This window comes from Macrobrachium rosenbergii, chromosome 22, assembly GCF_040412425.1.
Source record: "Macrobrachium rosenbergii isolate ZJJX-2024 chromosome 22, ASM4041242v1, whole genome shotgun sequence".
Taxonomy (NCBI): Eukaryota; Metazoa; Arthropoda; class Malacostraca; order Decapoda; family Palaemonidae; genus Macrobrachium; species Macrobrachium rosenbergii.
This window is the reverse complement of record NC_089762.1, coordinates 4,182,476-4,202,811: the sequence shown is the minus strand read 5'-3', so window position 1 is coordinate 4,202,811 and position 20,336 is coordinate 4,182,476. Positions and strand designations below refer to the sequence as shown.

The 20,336-nt window shown below is 37.5% G+C and overlaps 1 protein-coding gene across 30 annotated transcripts in view; it reads right to left on the bottom strand.

Annotated features, from left to right (window-relative positions):
* The window catches only part of LOC136850546 (CAP-Gly domain-containing linker protein 1-like), a 673,714-nt gene that overhangs the window by 339,526 nt on the left and 313,852 nt on the right, over positions 1-20,336 (bottom strand). For 18 of the 30 annotated variants that reach the window (XR_010856646.1, XM_067124147.1, XM_067124152.1 and 15 more), the window contains one exon: positions 4,461-4,631. The exons of the other annotated variants lie outside the window; for them this stretch is intronic. Coding sequence is in view for 17 of the 18 variants with exons in the window: in XM_067124147.1 (XP_066980248.1) it covers positions 4,461-4,631 (171 nt within the window). In the remaining variant the exon portion in view is untranslated. The remainder of the gene's footprint in view (positions 1-4,460; positions 4,632-20,336) is intronic. 30 annotated transcript variants of the gene reach the window in all.

Genomic DNA, 20,336 nt, shown 5'->3' with positions numbered 1-20,336 from the left:
TATAGAGTTTAGGCCCAAAACCAAGCACTGGGACCTATGAGGTCCTTCAGCGCTGGAAAGGAAACTGGGAGTAGGTAAGTCTGAAAGGTGTAACAGGAGGAAAACAGTAAAAGGAATGAAAGGGGTTACAGCTAGGGGCCTAAGGAAGAGACGCTACAAAGAACCTCAAGTAATGTCTACAGTGCACCGCGTGAGGTACACTGACGGAACTAGCTCCCTACGGGAGAGCAGGAAGACTTTATAGAAAAGATCATAAGTACACGACATGCGTTAGGGATTAAACTATAATTCTTTCGCAGGGTTGAAGACGATTATATATGTAAAACTTGGTATACGATTATACATATAAGACTTGGCATAAGCAATCGTATCACTGAGAATCAACGTTGGAGAATGCAGTCTGGGTACAGTGAAAGAAGAACGTTGTGTCAAACTAAAGCCTCAGGAAGAATTAAATCTCCAAGCTTGCACTCTATATTAACGAAAAGAAAATTGCCGAAAGTTGGGGAAGTAAAAAAAAAAAAAAAAAAAAATAAAGGCGAAAGTTTGTAAATTATGAGGGTGAGAGTGCAAGGTGAACTGCGCATGCGCTTGATATTGTTGTGACTGGAAGAGACTGGTAAAATAACAGGACAACAGGATGGAATAGGTCCTTAAAGAGGATGAGAAACGTAGACAGTGGTCTCAGAATATTCTGGAGCAAGACAACACCATGGCTTTGACAAAACTTTTATTGATTGTAAATATGAAAGTTGGAAAGACCCTTAATATGTATGAAGTACGAAAGTGCAAGAGGTTCTACGACGTGCAAGATGCCTGTGGAACTGTCGCTGTTGATCGAAGACCTTTTTAACACAAAAATACCAAATAAAAAAAATCAACCAACTGCACCGCATCGAGCAATATCCAACTCTGTTTTTGTTTTGTTGCATGACTTTCCTTATCGTAGCGGCACTGAGAGAAAACTTTTGTCATGTTACAATCCCTGACCGAGTATCAAATAACTGATGAAATATAAAACACGGCTCCAAGGAAAAATCTGAAATGTTCTCGTCTCCGCTATGAATGAAAAGACCGGTTCTCTGAGTCGTGTGGTTAACCACGGGCTTCATTCTTAATCTTTCTCTCTCTCACACACACACACACACAGTTACTACTGTCATATATTTTAAGCCTATTTTCGTTTGATGAGGAAAAAAGTGAATGGAAAACAAACGTGACAGAGAATTTCAGTTAAAAATGACTCAAAAACCTAATGAATGAAGAGGGAAAGTCTGCCTTTCTCTTATATGAATGACTGACTATATTATGTATACTGGCATTGCAAAAACTATGGGCATTCACTGCGACTTATAAAGAGTTTTAACTACCGCAAACATTATAGTTGTATAAGGAACCAATATTTATTGCAGTCCGTTGTTATATTTCACTGATCGCATTTCTCATGAACCAAAAAACTGAATATCTTCAATATTCATATCACCAACCGCCCACCACAATATCGTTACTATGTTAATACACATACTATTTTATTGAAGTAAAGCTATAACAATATCAATGCAGGAGTTAAGCACTATAAACGTCCATATAAAGCAAGAACTCGAATTCATTTTTCATCTGGGGAAAATTCAGCTGCTCTTTACCTCTTCTCACAGCACTCCACGAAATCCGACTTCGCCCAAAAAGAAAAGATTCTTTACGGCAACCGCCATCCAAGGACGCGTGGAAATAAAAAGCCAATCACTCAACCAAGTTAACGAAGGCTGTTGCGAAATCATCAATATTTTGTACGCTGCGGGGGAAAGTGGGAAAGTGAATCGTGCACTGCTTTTGTGGGAGACTGAAAACTGAATGACTCGTGACAAAGAATAAGCACACATCCACACGAACACTTACAGGCACAACTAATAGAATATTTAGGCTTGTGCAATGACTGCGGTGAAGTGATCACTCCTAAGACACACATACACACACACACACACGCACACACGTTGTAATACAGACACAGTCATTAACCTTGGCGATCTGTTCTCGTGCGAGAAATGGTGCAAGACAACAATGAGGTGGTTTTGTGGCAGTGCGAGATAAGCCAGAACTTAGAAAACGCTTCGGTGATATCTCCATCGTCGAGGTCATAAAATATGCTTCTTTCTACAACGTTTATCAGGTTTTTGTTTTGCTGGTGCAGGGCTAAGTATATCTCTTAGGCAATGCCACCTCGTTAAGAAAACAGTTAGAAGTCATTAGCTCTGTGCAAGTTTCTTCGATGGCGCTGGATGAACATTCTCCTAATTGCAAATTATATTTCAGTGCTGACAAGGTAACATCGTTTGAGATACAAGTGCGCCGTAAGTAGACGTGAATGAAACCTACATTGGAACATTTCTGTCGCGTCCCCCCATCAATATCTCCGTCCACGTCCTTGAAAGCCCGTCTCGGGAGATCACCGACATTGCATAAGAGATAACACCACCACTATATACGTAGTAGCAGTTGGTAATTCTCAGTATCTCGCGTTCTTAATTAGACCTTGTATTTGATGAAGAATTTATACTACTTTTTGTGGGAGCGTGGTTATTTCAGGCACAATATTTCTTGTTACCTCATGCAGGGTAATAACCATACAAACCATTATTTCCATACCATAGGCTAAACCGTAGCCTCAGTGTCATGTCCTTCCACAATTTTCTTTACCAACGAATTCTTTTAATTGTTGTCTGTTATCAGTTGTGTCTTTCTTTTTATTCTTTTTTCCTCTCTCCTCTTCCTCCTCTCTTGTCACATGTGGACATTGTCCCTTTGACTGGTTAATAATAATAACGTATGCTCATTACGAACAGCAACAATAATGATAACAAATACAAAAATAACATTAATGACTAAAATTCCGTCATTAATATACCGGAATATCAAACCGCTAATGAAATTATGGGACCCATAATATCATGCCTCTTTCGCAATGCCACAGCTAATTGTTCGAAAAGGCTCATGAGTCATGATTCATCAGATCTATACATATTTCAAGGCAATATTATATTCGATATGTTTTGCATAAGCAACTACTTTGGTACAGAAAGTTAAATAAAACGCGTATTTGAGCTCTAAAACCAAATCAAACTACTAAAATCTCTACATTAACCGTTAAGTATTCCTTTATCTAACAGAAACACCTTTTCATGAGACCCTGACTGTGTACAACTAAAAATAATATATTTCCAAGATTCACTTCACTCACTCAAAGTCTATTCATTTCCTGTTAAAATATTATCAATATGAATTTCTTTTTTTCCCACAGACACTCAACGATGCGTTAGTAGATTTGTTAGTAAGCGTGTCCAAAGACTTACCGCGTCATCTACATTTTTTTTCTAATGTAGATTTTTCATATTTATTTCAAACTAATCTTATTATGAGTTAATAAGTGTATTTATAAACCACAGTATACTCCTTTTTTTTGGATGTGCGTTTTTATCTTGTCATTCAGATAAGGAAAAAGCATTTGGCATTTCTCAATTACACTCTACTAAGTGGACTGGTGGTCACCCTCAATCATTTGATTAATAGTTTAAAAATGGTTGTACTGAAGTGGTCTTTCAATTCTATAACATTTTAAAAACGGTTGTATTGAAATGGTCTTTCAAATATTTTAAAAACGGTTGTATTGAAATGGTCTTTCAATTTTATAAGATTTTAAAAACGGTTGTATTGAAATGGTCTTTCAATTTTATGAGATTTTAAAACGGTTGTATTGAAATGGTCTTTCAATTTTATGAGATTTTAAAAACGGTTGTACTGAAGTGGTTTTTCAGTTTTATGATGACAATCACACATGATTGTTCAGCTTAAATTCCATACACTCAGAAAAGCAACCACTTGTCCAATGTACGAAAATTTATTAAAATAAAATCTAATTATACGTTTAAAATTTACAAGTGGGGTTTTAATCACATTCGATAAAAATTTCACAAGGTAATTCCATGGACCATTAACTCTTTCGTTAAGATAGAAATAACTAGTCGAAAAAGTTACCAAATTGCTACTGAAGACTATGAATGGGGATGACCACACTTCAGTGCACCTGTGTAATGAGAAAGTAGCCTGGAAATATTCTCTGAAGAAACCAACACCTGAAATACTCCACCAAGCAGTCCAGGGCATGTTACAGCTTCATCAATTCATCAGGCAAACCGCCGCATAATAACAGTTCCTGGTACACCAGCACTCATCAGTACTCATCCAAAGCGACTCGAAGAACAGAATAATAATTACCTTCTTCAGTCTGGGCGGTCATGCTTGAAAAGTAAAGGCCGGTTAAGCCACAGTCAGTGGTTAAGTGCAACACCGTGCAAAGCAGGCACAAACTCGATACCATGAAAATGCGTAGTGGGAAAACATACATGCTTTAGAAAGGTCACATATAAAAACGGAAGCAAAGGCATGAGATGTCAAACAGTACTTACAGAGGGAGTTGACGGAACCAACGTGCGCGGGGCCAGACACATGCAGCGCCCTGATTGGCAGCCGTGACGACACATGTGACAAGTTGGACGAATGAGATTGGTCAGACGAAGAGCTGACGTCACTGGGACAAGGGGACACGGGACGAGACGTGGTTGCCAGCTTGTCCACATCTACAAATCACAAACATTGACAGATAAAAGGCTGGCCACTGGACAAAGCACATTGGTATAGTTCCTCTCAAGCAACAGAGCCCAAGCGCTCAATCACGCAAGCATAATCATACACATGGTCAGTCACGCTCGCTCCTGGCTCACTCAGCAGCATTCACGCTTGGAAGCAGTCAAGAACTATAGCACTGTGCAGTATCTGGATTTACCTAAGCACGGCAGACCGGTACAGGGTTCTTTCAGGCAAAACCAGGGTATTAAGGAGCCAATTACAGTTGGGAGAAGGAGCTTTTATATAAAATATTATTCATTCAGATGACCACATTCTCTCTCAACTCTTTACTAGGGAATACAGCAAGATCACAAGAGCAAGGCAAGGCAGGTCAAGGTCTCTTTGAAATGGGCAAAGGTCAATGGGAAGTTGGTACCAAATCTCAGGTTCTGTCTTTTGTCGTCTGTCCAATAACACTCGCTTAGTCACTGAAGTTTTAACTGGCAGTGATATTAGTTCAAAAACTCCAAAAAAAAAATTAATTAACACATATGACACTAAGAATACACACTAACAAATCGCACAAAACACATAGTAAACGGAATATCACCAAAAGAGGCTGACGAGGACCAGATTTCTATGGTATAAAAAATCTTTCCATCATTCCTTATCTACCAGACTTTGAGAAAACTTATCTGCCGTTAGCCAACGTACCGAACTCATAATATAAAATTCCTAAAACATGAATAATATCTGGGAAAACATATGCCGGACATCCCGCAGCAATCATGTTTTTATTTAAATCATTTTACTTACAATAAAAAAAAGCTGATATTGCCTCACAATTATTAACCTGGAAATTCCCGTGAGGGCTGCAATCCATCTTACGAGTTTCACGCTGAATAAAGTAGGTGGTGTGACACATGCAACCTTTCGCCCAGTAATGAACCTCCACGCAAATCCTTCCACGGCAACAGACGCTTCACATACCTGCACAGACATCTCATTATCAGCACAACAATCCTACATCATCCTCCGAACTACATTCTTCTATTCTTGACCTTTCTCTTCTCGTTGTTGCAAAAATTGTCCATTTTCGAAAGTCTGTCACCAACCTATCCTTTTCCATTCTTTTATTCGCAATCAACTCCCTCTAAACACGGTAACTCATAGTTTCACTAGTGCTGAATCTCTCTCTCTCTCTCTCTCTCTCTCTCTCTCTCTCTCTCTCTCTCTCTCTCTCGGCAAATCGTATCGTAAATCACCAATACTACAACCTTTACCCTAACGGATATAACTTCTTTCATTCGTATCTAATAACAACGTATTAATATTATTCAGCCACATTCAAAATTTATATATATATATATATATATATATATATATATATATATATATATATATATATATAATATATATATATATATATATATATGTATATTATATACATGTATGTATAAATAAATAAATAAATATATAAATAAATAAATATATATATATATATATATATATATATATATATATATATATATATATATATATATATATATATATATATATATATATATATATATATACTGTATATATATACATGCACATACAAATATATATATATATACAGTATATATACCACATATATAATTATATATATAAAATATATAATTATATACACACTTATGAGAACATAGAATTATGAGCAAACCAAAAGGCCATGAACTTGCCTTGTAAGCTCTGAATGGCCTTCTACATGAACATCTGTTGGGAAACTAGATATTTATGCCCACATGTGTTACTGTACGACCCCACAAGCAGGTTTCGTCGAATTTTTCTGAGGCATAGGATTGCACATTAGGTGACAAAAAGGGCTACATATTTTATTATTATTAAGTAAATAAGAATTTTAGTGCGTGGTGAGAGGAATAATGTTTTCTATACCGTACCTTGTGCAAATATTTTTACTGTTCTCTTTTCATTTAGGATTTACATTTTTGAAACTAACTCTTGGTCATTTACGATTTAGATAACAAGTAGTGCCATATATACTGTATATACTGTATATATATATATATATATATATATATATATATATATATATATATATATATATATATATATATATATATATATATATATATATATATATATATATATATATATATATCATAAGTACCATATATATACATAAATATAAATACATATATAATATATATATATATATATATATATATATATATATATATATATATATATATATATATATATATATATAAGTATGGTACTTCTATTATTTACATTGCAAATGAACACATTTAGTTTCACAACATGTAAATCCTACCTAAAAAATAGTAAAAATATTTGCACAAAATATTGTACAGAAAACTTAGATTCTTCTCAGCCGGTACTAAAACTTGCATGTACTACTTGATGATAATAAAATAACACTTATTTTCCCTACAGAAGGTCGTTCAGAGCTTACTGGGAAAGTTCAAGGCCTTCTGGGCTGCTCACAATTATACACATTAATAATAATAATAATTATCTGCAAAGAATGCATTTTACAGATTGCTAAACAAGTTCCTCGTTGGGAAAGTGGGTTCCGTTCTCAGCTAGCACTCTGCTGGCCGCGAGTTCGAATCTCCGACCGGCCAATGAAGAATAAGAGGAATTTATTTCTGGTGGTAGAAATTAATTTCTCGCTATAATGTGGTCCGGATTCCACAACAAGCTGTAGTCCCGTTGCTAGGTAACCAATTGGTTCTTAGCCAGGTAAAATAAATCTAATCCTTCGGGCCAGCCCTCTCTAGGAGAGCTGTTAATCAGCTCCTCAGTGGTCTGGTTAAACTAAGGTATACCCCTTACGCTGTCCTGTCAAAGACCCTGATCGTGAACAGCCTGCGCCACCCACGTTCGGTCATCCTTAATTCGAATTTACACTTCGATCCGCATGACCTAGAGAGAGAGAGAGAGAGAGAGAGAGAGAGAGAGAGAGAGAGAGAGAGAGAGAGCTAGCTCGCAGTTACTCGAAATCTCCGGAAACTTGGACAAATACAAATATTACACAAAAAGCAAGAATTTTGTTGAAAATAAGATACACATCGTCAAATGCCAATAAGCAAATGAGCTGCACGAATGTTCTGAATTCTCGCAAACAAGCATGACGGCACACTTATTATTACTGTTATTAAAAAGGTCACCCTAAATAAAGCAACCGACATTTTTTTTTTTGTCCCTCTTCTCCCGAGTAAGACGAAAGGTCAAGACCAATTAAAAGAATTCCTGTCTAGATAAGCAACCTTTGTGACACACTACGTGGGCCGCCATAAACGGATGAGTAACTTCCATTCTCCTAACCACAATTAAATATCAAAAAGTGTCATAAAGGAGAGAGAAATGTCAGCGTGACCACTGATATCAAAACACTGCAAAAAAAAAAAAAAACAATGACCAGACTGACGACAACGTAATGCAGCTAGAGTTGTCAAACTAGCCATTAAACATGACGTTATGCTACCCTGCTAAATTTATTTCTAGAACACCAGATTCCTTTCCTATTGTTAACTTTTTCTCTTTACGGAGAACAATAAAACATCAACAGCTTAATAATGAATGATTATGAAAAGCCTTCACGTAGATGAGACTTTTAGTTCTTCGTTTATTTCAATCTAAGTCCTTCAAAAGAAGGCATCGTGCTTACCCCATATGAAAAATGGGAAAAAGCACGTTAAACGAAGAAGAAGAAGAATTTTATTTCAACATCACAGTATTTCGTTAAATTCCACTGACTGTCATCAAGGCGTATTTTGACAAATATTCGCCAGATACAAATCAAGCAAAACGAAACATACATAATTACGGCGCAAACTCTTTGAGAGAGAGAGAGAGAGAGAGAGAGAGAGAGAGAGAGAGAGAGAGAGAGAGAGAGAGAGAGAGAAAACTTCACCTGCAGAATGCTAGCTATTGTCGGTATGCCTTAGACACTTGAAATCGTGCAACCAGCTGTGAAGGAATCAAATACTGAAACAAATGAGAAAGAAAATACTTGATTTTTTTACAGACTCGGTAATTTAGGGGAGGGGAGGAGGTTACCAGAATAATCAATCTGCTTATACACTTAGCTACATAAGGTATCAAGATTTGCCTCAGAAACGTGTCTAGTCTCTTTTAAACCAACAAACAAATGATCCGTCATTGACATCATCATACAAATAAATGTCGTCTGCTGTCACGTTTCTAATTTTGGTGCCGTTTCCGGTACGGGCTGCAGAAGCGAAGTGACTTCATCGAAAATACAAACTCCATTAAAAAAAAAGACTATCGACTTCCGTTGACCTTGCTCTATCCCCGAACTGGCTCTGTATTTTCCTGTAAAATCTTAAATTTTCCTTTTACATAAGCAAATACGTTAAATTCGTTTTCCTATTATATATGCAAAGATGTGAAATTTATTTTCATTTTATACAGGCTATGCAAGAAAGTGAAATTCAGTTTCCGTTTATATTTGCAAAGACGTTAAATCATTTTCCTTTTATATATGCAAAGACGTTAAAATCATTTTCCTATTATATATGCAAAGACGTTAAATTCGTTTTCCTTATATATATGCAAGGACGTGAAATTCCCTTTCCTTTTTTATATGCAAAGACGTTAAAATCACTTTCCTTCTAAAGATGTAATGACGTGAAATTCATATTCCTTCTATATAAGCAAAAACGTGAAGTTCATCTTATTTTTACATACGCAAAGACGAGAAATTCGTTTTCCTTTTATATACGAAAAGAAGTGAAATTCATCTTCCTTTTATATATGAAAGGACGTGAAATTCATTTTCCTTTTATATGTGCAAGGAAGTGGAATTCATCTTCCTTTTATATATGCAGAGAAATGAAATTCATTTTCCTTTTACATATGCAAATACATGAAATTCATTGTCCTTTTATATATGCAAGGACGTGAATTTCATTTTCCTTTTATATATGCAAAGACGTGAAATTCATCTTCCTTTTATATATGCAAAGAAATGAAATTCATTTTTCTTTTACATATGCAAAGACGTGGAATTAATTTTCCTTTTATATAGACAAAGACGTGAAATTCATTGTCCTTTTATATATGCAAAGACGTGAAATTCATCTTCCTTTTATATAAGCAAAGACGTTACTTTCTTTTTCCTATTATATATGCAAAGACGTGGAATTAATTTTCCTTTTATATATGCAAAGACGTGACATTCACTTTCCTTTTATATAAGCTAAGACGTTAATCTCATTTTCCTATTATATATGCAAGGACGTGGAATTCAATTTCCTTCTATATATGCAAAGAAGGGAAATTCATTTTCGTCGCATCTACAAAGACGTTAACAACGCTTATACCTTTCAACCTTCGTCCCACCCGTTCAATACCATATTCAGCGATATGCAACAGCCACTGAGTTCTTCGTAAGTACAATTCTAAACCTTATACATTACAGTTTCGTTGTATTTAAAGTAAAACTACAATGATTAAATCATAAACTTCTCGGAATTTCAGTCTAACCAGAGAGAGAGAGAGAGAGAGAGAGAGAGAGAGAGAGAGAGAGAGAGAGAGAGAGAGAGAGAGAGAGAATTTTTTCCAGTTACTCTTACCTTCAAACAAGCTCACAGAATACTTTAGCCACGTAATGACATAATCAAATTTACGGAGAACGTCAATAATGGCAAACTAAATCAGGAAAATCAGAGAATGTGGACATAATAGTATGAGCGTATTAAATCTAACTCATAAAACCCACAAACTTTCATTATATAAATTGCAAACGATGATGAAAAGCAAATACCAGTCTCTAACGACTCGTGCAAATAATCCTTGACAACGCAGCGCAAAAATAAATTTTTGCAGTCTTAATGATCGCCAATTTGTGCGCAGTCAGACTACGTAATGCAGTGGATCTGTCCTAAAAGAATGTTACTTGAAAATCAGGGTATATCACTTTTATTTATCAACCTATTTATCATACATTTTGATTCCTACAACGAATGACACGCGAAGTCTGACAAAGTAAGGGAATTCAATTTATGAGTGACAATCACACACCTGAGAGAGACGCATAAAAAGGATTTATGGAACAATTGCTTGCAGAAGACTGCATATGAAGGAACATAAACTGGAAAATATAATGGGCAATGAATCAGTGCGAAATGTGATTGCCAGTTCTTTAGAAATGGAGGGATTGTGTAACATCCACAATAATATGCTGTCGACACAGGGAATCACGTGATAACTATGAAGTGTCGAGAGAAAATTACACTGGGCGTGTATTACACTCGTTAACAGCAGAGAAACATCCTGGTTCTTTTGTATGCTATTATTTTTTTTAATATTTGCCTCTACAGACCTTAGGTAAATTACATAAAACCCATTGTGTATGTGTGTATATATATACACACATATATATGTAAAATTATACATACATATATATATATATATGTATATATACTGTACACACACACGTCTAGTGGTTATGACACACTCGCAGTTCGATTCGTTGGCCCATAATGCTTCTGCCTACCTAAGTAGCAAATTGTGTACCTGGCAGTTAGTCGACTGCAGTCGATCACAGCCAGGGGGGAGAAGAGCATCAGTCTAGCAATTCCATGACATAAATACTGTAGTATTAAAACACCTGGGCATAATAATTATCATTATTATTATTTTTTTTTAACTAGTCTAACAAGGTGAAAACTGTGTTAGGTTGGGTTACAGAAGTTGGACAGCCAGGCGTAAGGAGACCTAGGTAATGGGCAGATATCACTGCGTCTACCCACAGTGTGGCACGCACGGCACACTGCAAATTGCATTAAACACTCATAAATACTTTAAACCTATTCTCCCAGAACACATTTGTTAATGGAGATTTTATATTCGAAAAATCTTTATCATCAGAATAAGAATTTTCAGCTAAATACAAGAGCAATGATTAAGTTTCTGCAATTTCTATGAAGCTTTCACCCTCATCTTGGTATGAAACACTCCGAGCAGGGGTGCACTGTAGGCATTAATTAAGGTTCTTTGCAGCGTGCCTCAGGCCCCTAGCTGCAACCCCTTTCGTTCCTTTTACTGTACCTCCCGAAACATTTTCTTTCCTCCATCTTACTTTCCACCTCTTCTAACAATTGTTTAATAGCGCAACTGCTTTGAGGTTTTCCTCCTGTTACACCTTTCAAACCTTTTACTGTCAATTTCCGTTTCAGTGCTGAACGACCTCATAGGTCAGAGTGCTTGCCTCTGGCCTAAATTCTATATTCAATTCAATCAACATGATGTAGTTCCTAACACAATGCTTGGGAAAAACAACGTACCCTTAACGCTCTGTGGTATGGTAGCTTGACATACCTAAGCTATACCCAAGCATTACAGCAGTCTGAAGCATGTAGGTCATCAGCCCGGGTCTTTGATAATAAGACAAATTTCGATCCAAATCCCAAACCCTCCCAATCACCTCCTCCACTCTGCAAATCTTCTGTCATTTGCTATGTTCCGTTAGGAATTTTTATTCGCCTGTATATTTAACTGGTTATTAATTTCTTCATATTATTAATAACTTTTTTAACATATGATCATTCTTATCTCACGAAATCCGTCCTACAGATTGATGGCCATTTGGGCTTGCTTATTAATTTAAGTACAATATACACAAATGCAGATGATTATCAGTAGACAGTGAATAGAACAAAGCAACACGGAAGCTAAATAAGAGATAAAATAGGATTTATATTGTAATAGGGAATGTGCTTCCCGCACACAGTATCTAGACATAATACGACAAATCTTCAAGAACAAAGGACCTTCGACAGACCAGTGCATTCTCTCTCTGCCACACACATACCGATCATCCTGCTTCTCTCTCTCTCTCTCTCTCTCTCTCTCTCTCTCTCTCTCTCTCACACACACACTCTCTACACACACACACACATATATATATATATATACACACACACATATATATATATATATATATATATATATATATATATATATATATATATATATATATATATAGAGAGAGAGAGAGAGAGAGAGAGAGAGAGAGAGAGAGAGAGAGAGAGATTATATATATACATACATACATATCTATATATATATAATCTCGTAGAATGACACGAAGTCGAAAAAACGCTACTGGTATGAAGAGAGAGAGAGAGAGAGAGAGAGAGAGAGAGAGAGAGAGAGAGAGAGAGAGAGAGAGAGAGAGAGAGAGAGAGAGAGAGAGGAACAACTATCACTGGCATTTCACAAAAATATGCGGCACGAATTCTCAGAGAAAAAAAAAAGAGAAACAACGTACTGAGAGAGAGAGAGAGAGAGAGAGAGAGGGAGATTGTTTGTTTGTTCAGCGCTGTTGTCTCAAAGGAATCGACCGTAACGCTTCTGTATAGTCGCTCACAGACATGAACAGAGACACAGCGGGAGACTTTACAGCCCATTCGGAAACAATTCGATCTGAAGGTAAATGCTCATAACAGCCAGCTCCTGATTAGGAAATGAACAGCTTGTCTCGGGTTTCAAAGACCTTCCTCCTGAGAGAGAGAGAGAGAGAGAGAGAGAGAGAGAGAGAGAGAGAGAGAGAGAGAGAGAGAGAGAGAGAGAGAGAGAGAGTTATCTTAACGATTTAATAAGGCTAAAAATGTTCTCATCATTCGTAGAAAGCTTTTGGGACTCACTTTTCAAGCTAGTTTTTAAAACTAACAATAATAAGTAAAAAATGCGCCGAAGTATCTTCGGAGCAATCGAGTTTTCTGTACAGCGTATAATCAAGACCCCCGAAAACAGATCTACTTTCGGTGGTCTCGGTATAATGCTGTATGAGCCGCGGCCCATGAAACTCTCAGCCGGCCGTGGTGGCCAGTCCTATATCGTTGCCAGAAGCACGATTATGGTTAACTTTAACCTTAAATAAAATAAAAACTACTGAGGCTAGAGGGCAGCAATTTGGTATGTCTGATGATTGGACGGTGGATGATCAACATGCCAATTTGCAGCCCTCTAGCCTCAGTAGTTTTTAAGGCGGAAAGACAAATAAAGCCGGCATAATAGTTTTCCTTTACAGAAAACTACAAATCATCGCTCTGTTAGGCAACCCAACCCATTCTTAAGATGCAGGTCCGGAGAACCTATGAAAATAAGCGATAAACTAAAATGCTGTCACTTAGTAATGGATGTAATCGTAGAGAATAAAAGTAAGAAATGAAATCATAGAGAATAAAAGTAACAGATGTAAGAAAAAAAAAAAAAAGGGCAGAGACATGCGAAAGAAAACCTTGACCTTTACGCAACTATCTGAGAACATCGGAACCTATAAGCGAGCATTGGATCGAAAGGGAGGAATTTTTACGAAACCATAAAGTTAATGTTAGCCTACAGGAAAATAGTCATTTAAACAGTGTCGATTCGAGACTGAAAAATGTTGAAGATACCAAAATCACTGGAAAAAAATTAACAATTTCCATCACAGCCACGTTATTCATCTGTCTTTTGTAAAGTCTGTCTGGCGTAATACATAATTCAACCCTCACTTCCATTAAACAACAAAGTTATGAAATCATTCCGCTGTACTTGGCTGACCTCCCGTCGTGAAAAGAGATAATCAGTTAACCACAAAGGGGAATGTGGGAAACCAGAAAAGCGCGTAAAATAAAACGAAAACATCCCGTGAGACCAAAGAAAGGGAACTCCGACGGAAATGTTCCAACGCTTGTTGGCAACCGCGTGAGAAGAAGGCTAAACAACCGGTGATTGATGAGATGAAAAGATGGCGGGGACTTTGACAGAAGACCAGAGTCACCTACAATGGGAACCCAAGACTCCGGCTACGCCAGGGAGGAAGATAGAGAACCAGAAAAGGAAAAAAAAATGGGAAAAGTAGGCACCTGGGTAGATGAACTTTAGTAGGAGAATTACGGAGGGGAGATGGGCATTAGAAGGCATGGGTGAAGAAGACCAGGCGCCCCCCCGCCCCGACTCCCCAGGATGCAGAGGAGGCTCTCTCCTTGTTGAGAAAGAATGACGGGGCACCTGTTCCGGCCTTTTGGAGGTTCCTTTTCGTTTCCTAATGACAACCGCAGCGAACAACATTGTTCAGGCTGCTGAAGGGCTGACTGCCTCTTGCACCAACGCCTTCTTTCCTTTGGTGCCCTTTCTTTATAAGAAATGAAAACTCCTCAACATTTCTTCTCTGAATAGAACAGAATACAGAATTTAGGCCGAAGGCCAAGAGCCGGGACCTATGAGGTCATTCAGCGCTGAAATGGAAACTGACGCCAAAAAGGTTTGAAAGGTGTCAACAGAAAACCTCGCAGATGCACTAAGAACCAATTATTGGGAGAGGGTGGAAAGTAAGATGGTTGAATGAGAATATGAAAGGAGGGGCAGTAAAACGAATGAAAGGGGTTGCAGCTAGGGGCCGAAGGAAAGCTGCAATGAACCTTAATTAATGCCCACAGTGCACCGCATGAGGTGCATTGACCGGGTTCTTCTTGGAAGCATCGTCACTCCCTTTACGTAACCTGGGCCGAAAAAAAACTCTCTCTCTCTCTCTCTCTCTCTTTTAGTTGGAACAATATCATTTGTAAGACCGCAAGATAAGATTATGTTTTCACCCACAGAAAGAACTGTTGTCATCACCCTTCACCGCTACAATCCGCCCACCCAGAGATAGCTTCCAGATAACCTACTGCGATAGGGCCACTTCAAACGCAAGTTGTATCTACATTCGGTATAACTGCTACATGTCCTCAAAGAGTCTGAGAAATGTTTCATGAGTGACCCCGTGTGAGTTAGCAGTCTGGATCACTTACTGCGGCAGCTAATGAATACCGTTTTCAGCAGCAGAGAGAAACGGACGGAAAAGAACTGAGACCTTACGAAGACAAACGTAAACACACACATCGATGACAACATTCAAATGCAAATGTTCATGAACACTAAACCATAATGTCCCCCCCCCCTCTCTGTTGGTTGGAGAGTCCGAAGGTCCACATCAACTGATAATGTATGTGACAAAATGGAATCAGGTTACTCACCAGAACATCGGTAAATGACAGGCAAACTGAAACTGAAGAGCAATGTAACCACACTGAGAATTACCGACGGCCAAAACTCCATAATAATATCCAGGGCGCAGGTCGTCAAAAATGATCATCTATTTCCTTCTAAAATTTAAAAAAAACTGAAAAATTCTGAATATATATCTATAATATATATATATATATATATATATATATATATATATATATATATATATATATATATATATATATATATAAATTATAACTTGATCAAACTTTCAAATAGCCAAAAAGGTTTGACCATTCGCCGCGTCAAAAGCATAAACCCAGTTTGTTTTTCTTTCTTTCTTTTTTCTTTTGCTTGGCAGTCACTTCTCTCGTCATTCATTTTAACTGGAAAAAAGGACACTTCATACGACGATGTCAAAACCCAGTAATGTCGCAAGCAAGCTTAAGCGTCATGATTCTATTTGCACTCGATGAGAAAGCAGGCGGTGCTCAAATGACAATACGAAGCTAAATCCTCGACCGCTCGGCACACCCAGCTGACTGAAAAAGAACAAATTAATCCAGTCAAAACAGCAATTACACTATCCATCACATATGCTTGAATAAAAAAAAGGAAACCCAACCGCGATAATACGACAAACTGCACGACAAATCCATCAGAAGAGAATCTGTCACCTGAAGGATCCCCGAGATAAGCCGCTATCAGCAGCACGGAAATGTTATCGTTAGTCTCCCACCCGACTTGTTGCCGTTAATTTCGAGACAAAGGACATTCTTTTGAATTTAAATGCTTGGTGACAGGTAGATGAAGTGCTTGTCTTGCAAACCGTTATCAATGCAACAACTCCTTGAAGGCAAGATATGCTTTTAAGATAACCATGCTCACCACTCTGTCTCACGCTCAAGTCTAGCTCTGTAACAAGTCGTTATAAACGAACATACACGATTTGGAGTGAAGGAAAACGGCCTAACTTCCTATACCCGTATATATTAGATTTATTTTCACTGCTGAACAGACCAATTCTAAACGAAATTACGAGACCTGAAGTCGTTTTAGGTGTATAATACAACTGCGGGTGATAAAATAGAGAAAGACTGAGATAGAAAAAATGCATGCAAGACTTAGGTGAATAACACAATTGTGGGTAGGAAAATAGAGAACGACTGAGAAAGGAAAAATGCATTCAAGATTTAGATGAATAACACCATTGTGGGTGGGAAAATAGAGAAAGACTGAGAAAGGAAAAATGCATTCAAGCTTAAAGGCTACTTAATGACTGGTTGAATGCGGGCGGGAAGGGAGTCAAGACTGGGAGGATTTCTTCAGTGGGAGGATCTGGGGAAAGAGGAAAGAAAAGGGAGAGAAAAAGGAGGAGGGGGAGGATGGGAGGTGGAGGGAATATGACGTGAGAGGTGAAACTCTTGTTAGACGTCAACGCAATCTCCTCCACCCTGTATAGAGGACAGCCCACCCTCAAGCGTTTCCAATCAAAATACTTACAAGGAAGGCTTTTCTCTCTCCCTCTCTTTCCAGACTCCCGGCTGACGATTTGACATTTCAAGTGTATGTTGACTAATCTAGCTTGATTCGAGTAAGAGAGATACATGAGGAGAAAAAGAAACAAATGGAAGAACGCCAAGAGAAAGCGAACTCACGCATGCTCGCTTCCGGTACTCTTGCGTCCGAAACCAAACGCAACAAAAAAACGGTCCTCTCGTCAGCTGCAGTTTGTCATCTTTTTCGTTTTCTGTGAAAGAAAACTATTGTGGCGACTTTGGCTTTCTCTGTCCGTCCGCCCTCAGATCTTAAAAGCTACTGAGGCTAGAGGGCTGCAAATTGGTATGCTGATCATGCACCCTCCAGTCATCAAACATACCAAATTTCAGCCCTCTAGCCTCAGTAGTTTTTATTTTATTGACGGTTAAAGTTAGCCATAATCGTACTCCTGGCAGCGCTATAGGTACCAACAACATTTGCCACCACCGGACAGTGGCTGAGTTTCATGGGCCGTGGCCGAGGCCACCACCGGACAGAAAACTCAATTGCACCGAAGAAACTTCGGGTCATTTTTTTACTTGTTATAATACGGAGAACGAGAGTGAAAGATGAATGTGGCATTAAATGTTCGTTGCTCGTCGCTGCCAAGAAATTTATGACATGTTAATTACGCGAGCCATAAGAGGGGAGGTATATTACAACTTGTCATCTTCCTCTGAATAAGCATAACGGGACGTCTACGCAGGCCAAAATAAACGTGCATCATTTCTGACAAGCAAGGCGGGCAAAAACTCCTGTTAATACTAGCCCCAATATATGTAATCTATGAGTTGTCCTTTTACTGCAATAAACCTTAGCCAGAACTTTTCAGTTTGTATAATAACTATACAATCGAGAAACTATTCAGTTTCTACTGAATTGAATTGACTATAGAATTTAGGCCAAAGGCCAAGCACTGGGACCTATGAGGGCATTCAGCGCTGAAACGGAAATTGACAGTAAAGGGTTTGAGAGGTGTAACAGGAGGAAAACCTCGCAGTTGCACTATGAATAAATTGTTAGGAGTGAAGATGGCTAGATAATTCACCCATTTACATCTTCTGCAATTCTGGGATGTCAATCCATATTTCTAGACAGCGTTTTGGAAGACTGTATTTTGAGGGTTATGTGTTAACTCTAACTGCCTTCGTAAATCAAAAAAACTTAAAAATACACGATTCTGAAAGTTTTTCATAATTAGAAATACATGCTAAATCTTATGTAAGCAGCCTATATATAAATATAAATATAAATATAAATATATATATATATATATATATATATATATATATATATATATATATATATATATATATATATATATATATATTGGTTCACAGTATGATAATGAGGGTTCAGAGACGGCATGAAACTAATCAAAGATGCCCTCTGTGAAAGGTTTCCAGGCTACTGTTTTATACAGTGTATATATATATATATATATATATATATATATATATATATATATATATATATATATATATATATATATATATACACACACACACACATGTACACACAAGCGCTTGTGTGGCCAAAACTCAACCTCACGAACTTCAGTACTGGACGGGAATAACGCCCTGAACCTTTCAAAAGCTTCTCCATGAGGAGAAATACTTTCTCAGCCCATTGACTGCCACTCCCATCCTTTATCCTCGCCATCCTACGCCCATCTTTCTATCGCGAGCTATTCGTAAGCCAATATATGTGACAGGCATCATTTTCTTCAGTAATTACAAGATATTCACTTCTCCTTTTCCAGTATCGAGGGCGTTCAGTGTGAGAGTGTGTGCACTTGTCGTCAGGAAGTTATTGACAGTAAATCCCCAGTGCAGCACAAACAAGGAAACAATGAATAAGTTAAAAACAGTTGCCTTATCAGGTAATGTATGGCGCTGCCCCAACCGTGAGCCATAAAATGTACAGCGCCATTTTAATGAATAGATCTTTTTATGGATGAACCTTTCACACCTAACAGACATACTCAAGCCTTTTGACTCTACTGCCCATACAATAAGCGCGAGACTGACAATTGGTTTCTATGTCTCGCCATATTTCTACCACATCTAATAACCCGTCTATTTTAGTTTCCTGTAAAAGAAAACCATTGTGCCGGCTTTGTCTGTCCGTCCGCACTTTATTCTGTCCGCACTTTTTCTGTCCGCCTTCAGATCTTAAAAACTACTGAGGCTAGAGGGCTGCAAATTGATAAGTTGATTATCCACCCTCCAGTCATCAAACATACCAAATTGCAGCCATCTAGCCCCAGTAGTTTTTATTTTCTTAAAGGTTAAATTTAGCCATACTCGTGCTTCTGGCAACGCTATAGGATAGTCCACCGCCGGACAGTGGTTAAAGTTTCATGGGCCGGCGCTCATACGGCATTATACCAAAACCACCGAAAGATAGATCTATTTTCGGTGGCCTTGATTATGCGCTGTAGCGGCTGTACAGAAAACTCGACTGCGCCGAAGAAATTTCGGTGCCTTTTTTAGTTGTTAATTTCATTTACAATTTCTCTTTCACGTTCATATTCGTTTATCTTTAATATTCCTGCCTTCCTTGGTCAGAGAGAATCACACTACCTAAGGCATCGTGTCGTTGCAAAATTAATGAAGGGCCTAGCCTAACACAGGCCACAAAAAAAAGTATTTTGATTAATAACTAATTGACATAAAAACGAACCCATAAAATGTACAACAAAAAGTAGACACACTTACAGTAATTAATCTTAGTGATCATACACCACACAGATAAACAATTTAGGTCAGGTGACGGTGTAAAATTTCTAATCATACACACACACACATATATACAAATATATATGTAATATAAATTTATATATATAAATATATGCAAATAAAATATATATATATAAATATATATAAATATATATATATATATATATATATAAATATATATATATATATATATATATATATATATATATATATATATATATATATCTGCTGTTCCACACTGTTAATTTTAACTCCATCCCGAAACTGCAAAATTCTCCGACCAAAAACATCGGCTATCCGCTCTCAACATTCTAATTTCCGTAGCAACCAAATTCCCGTGCTTCTTAATCGCCTTACACTAACCAACTAATTTCTTTACATTGTAAA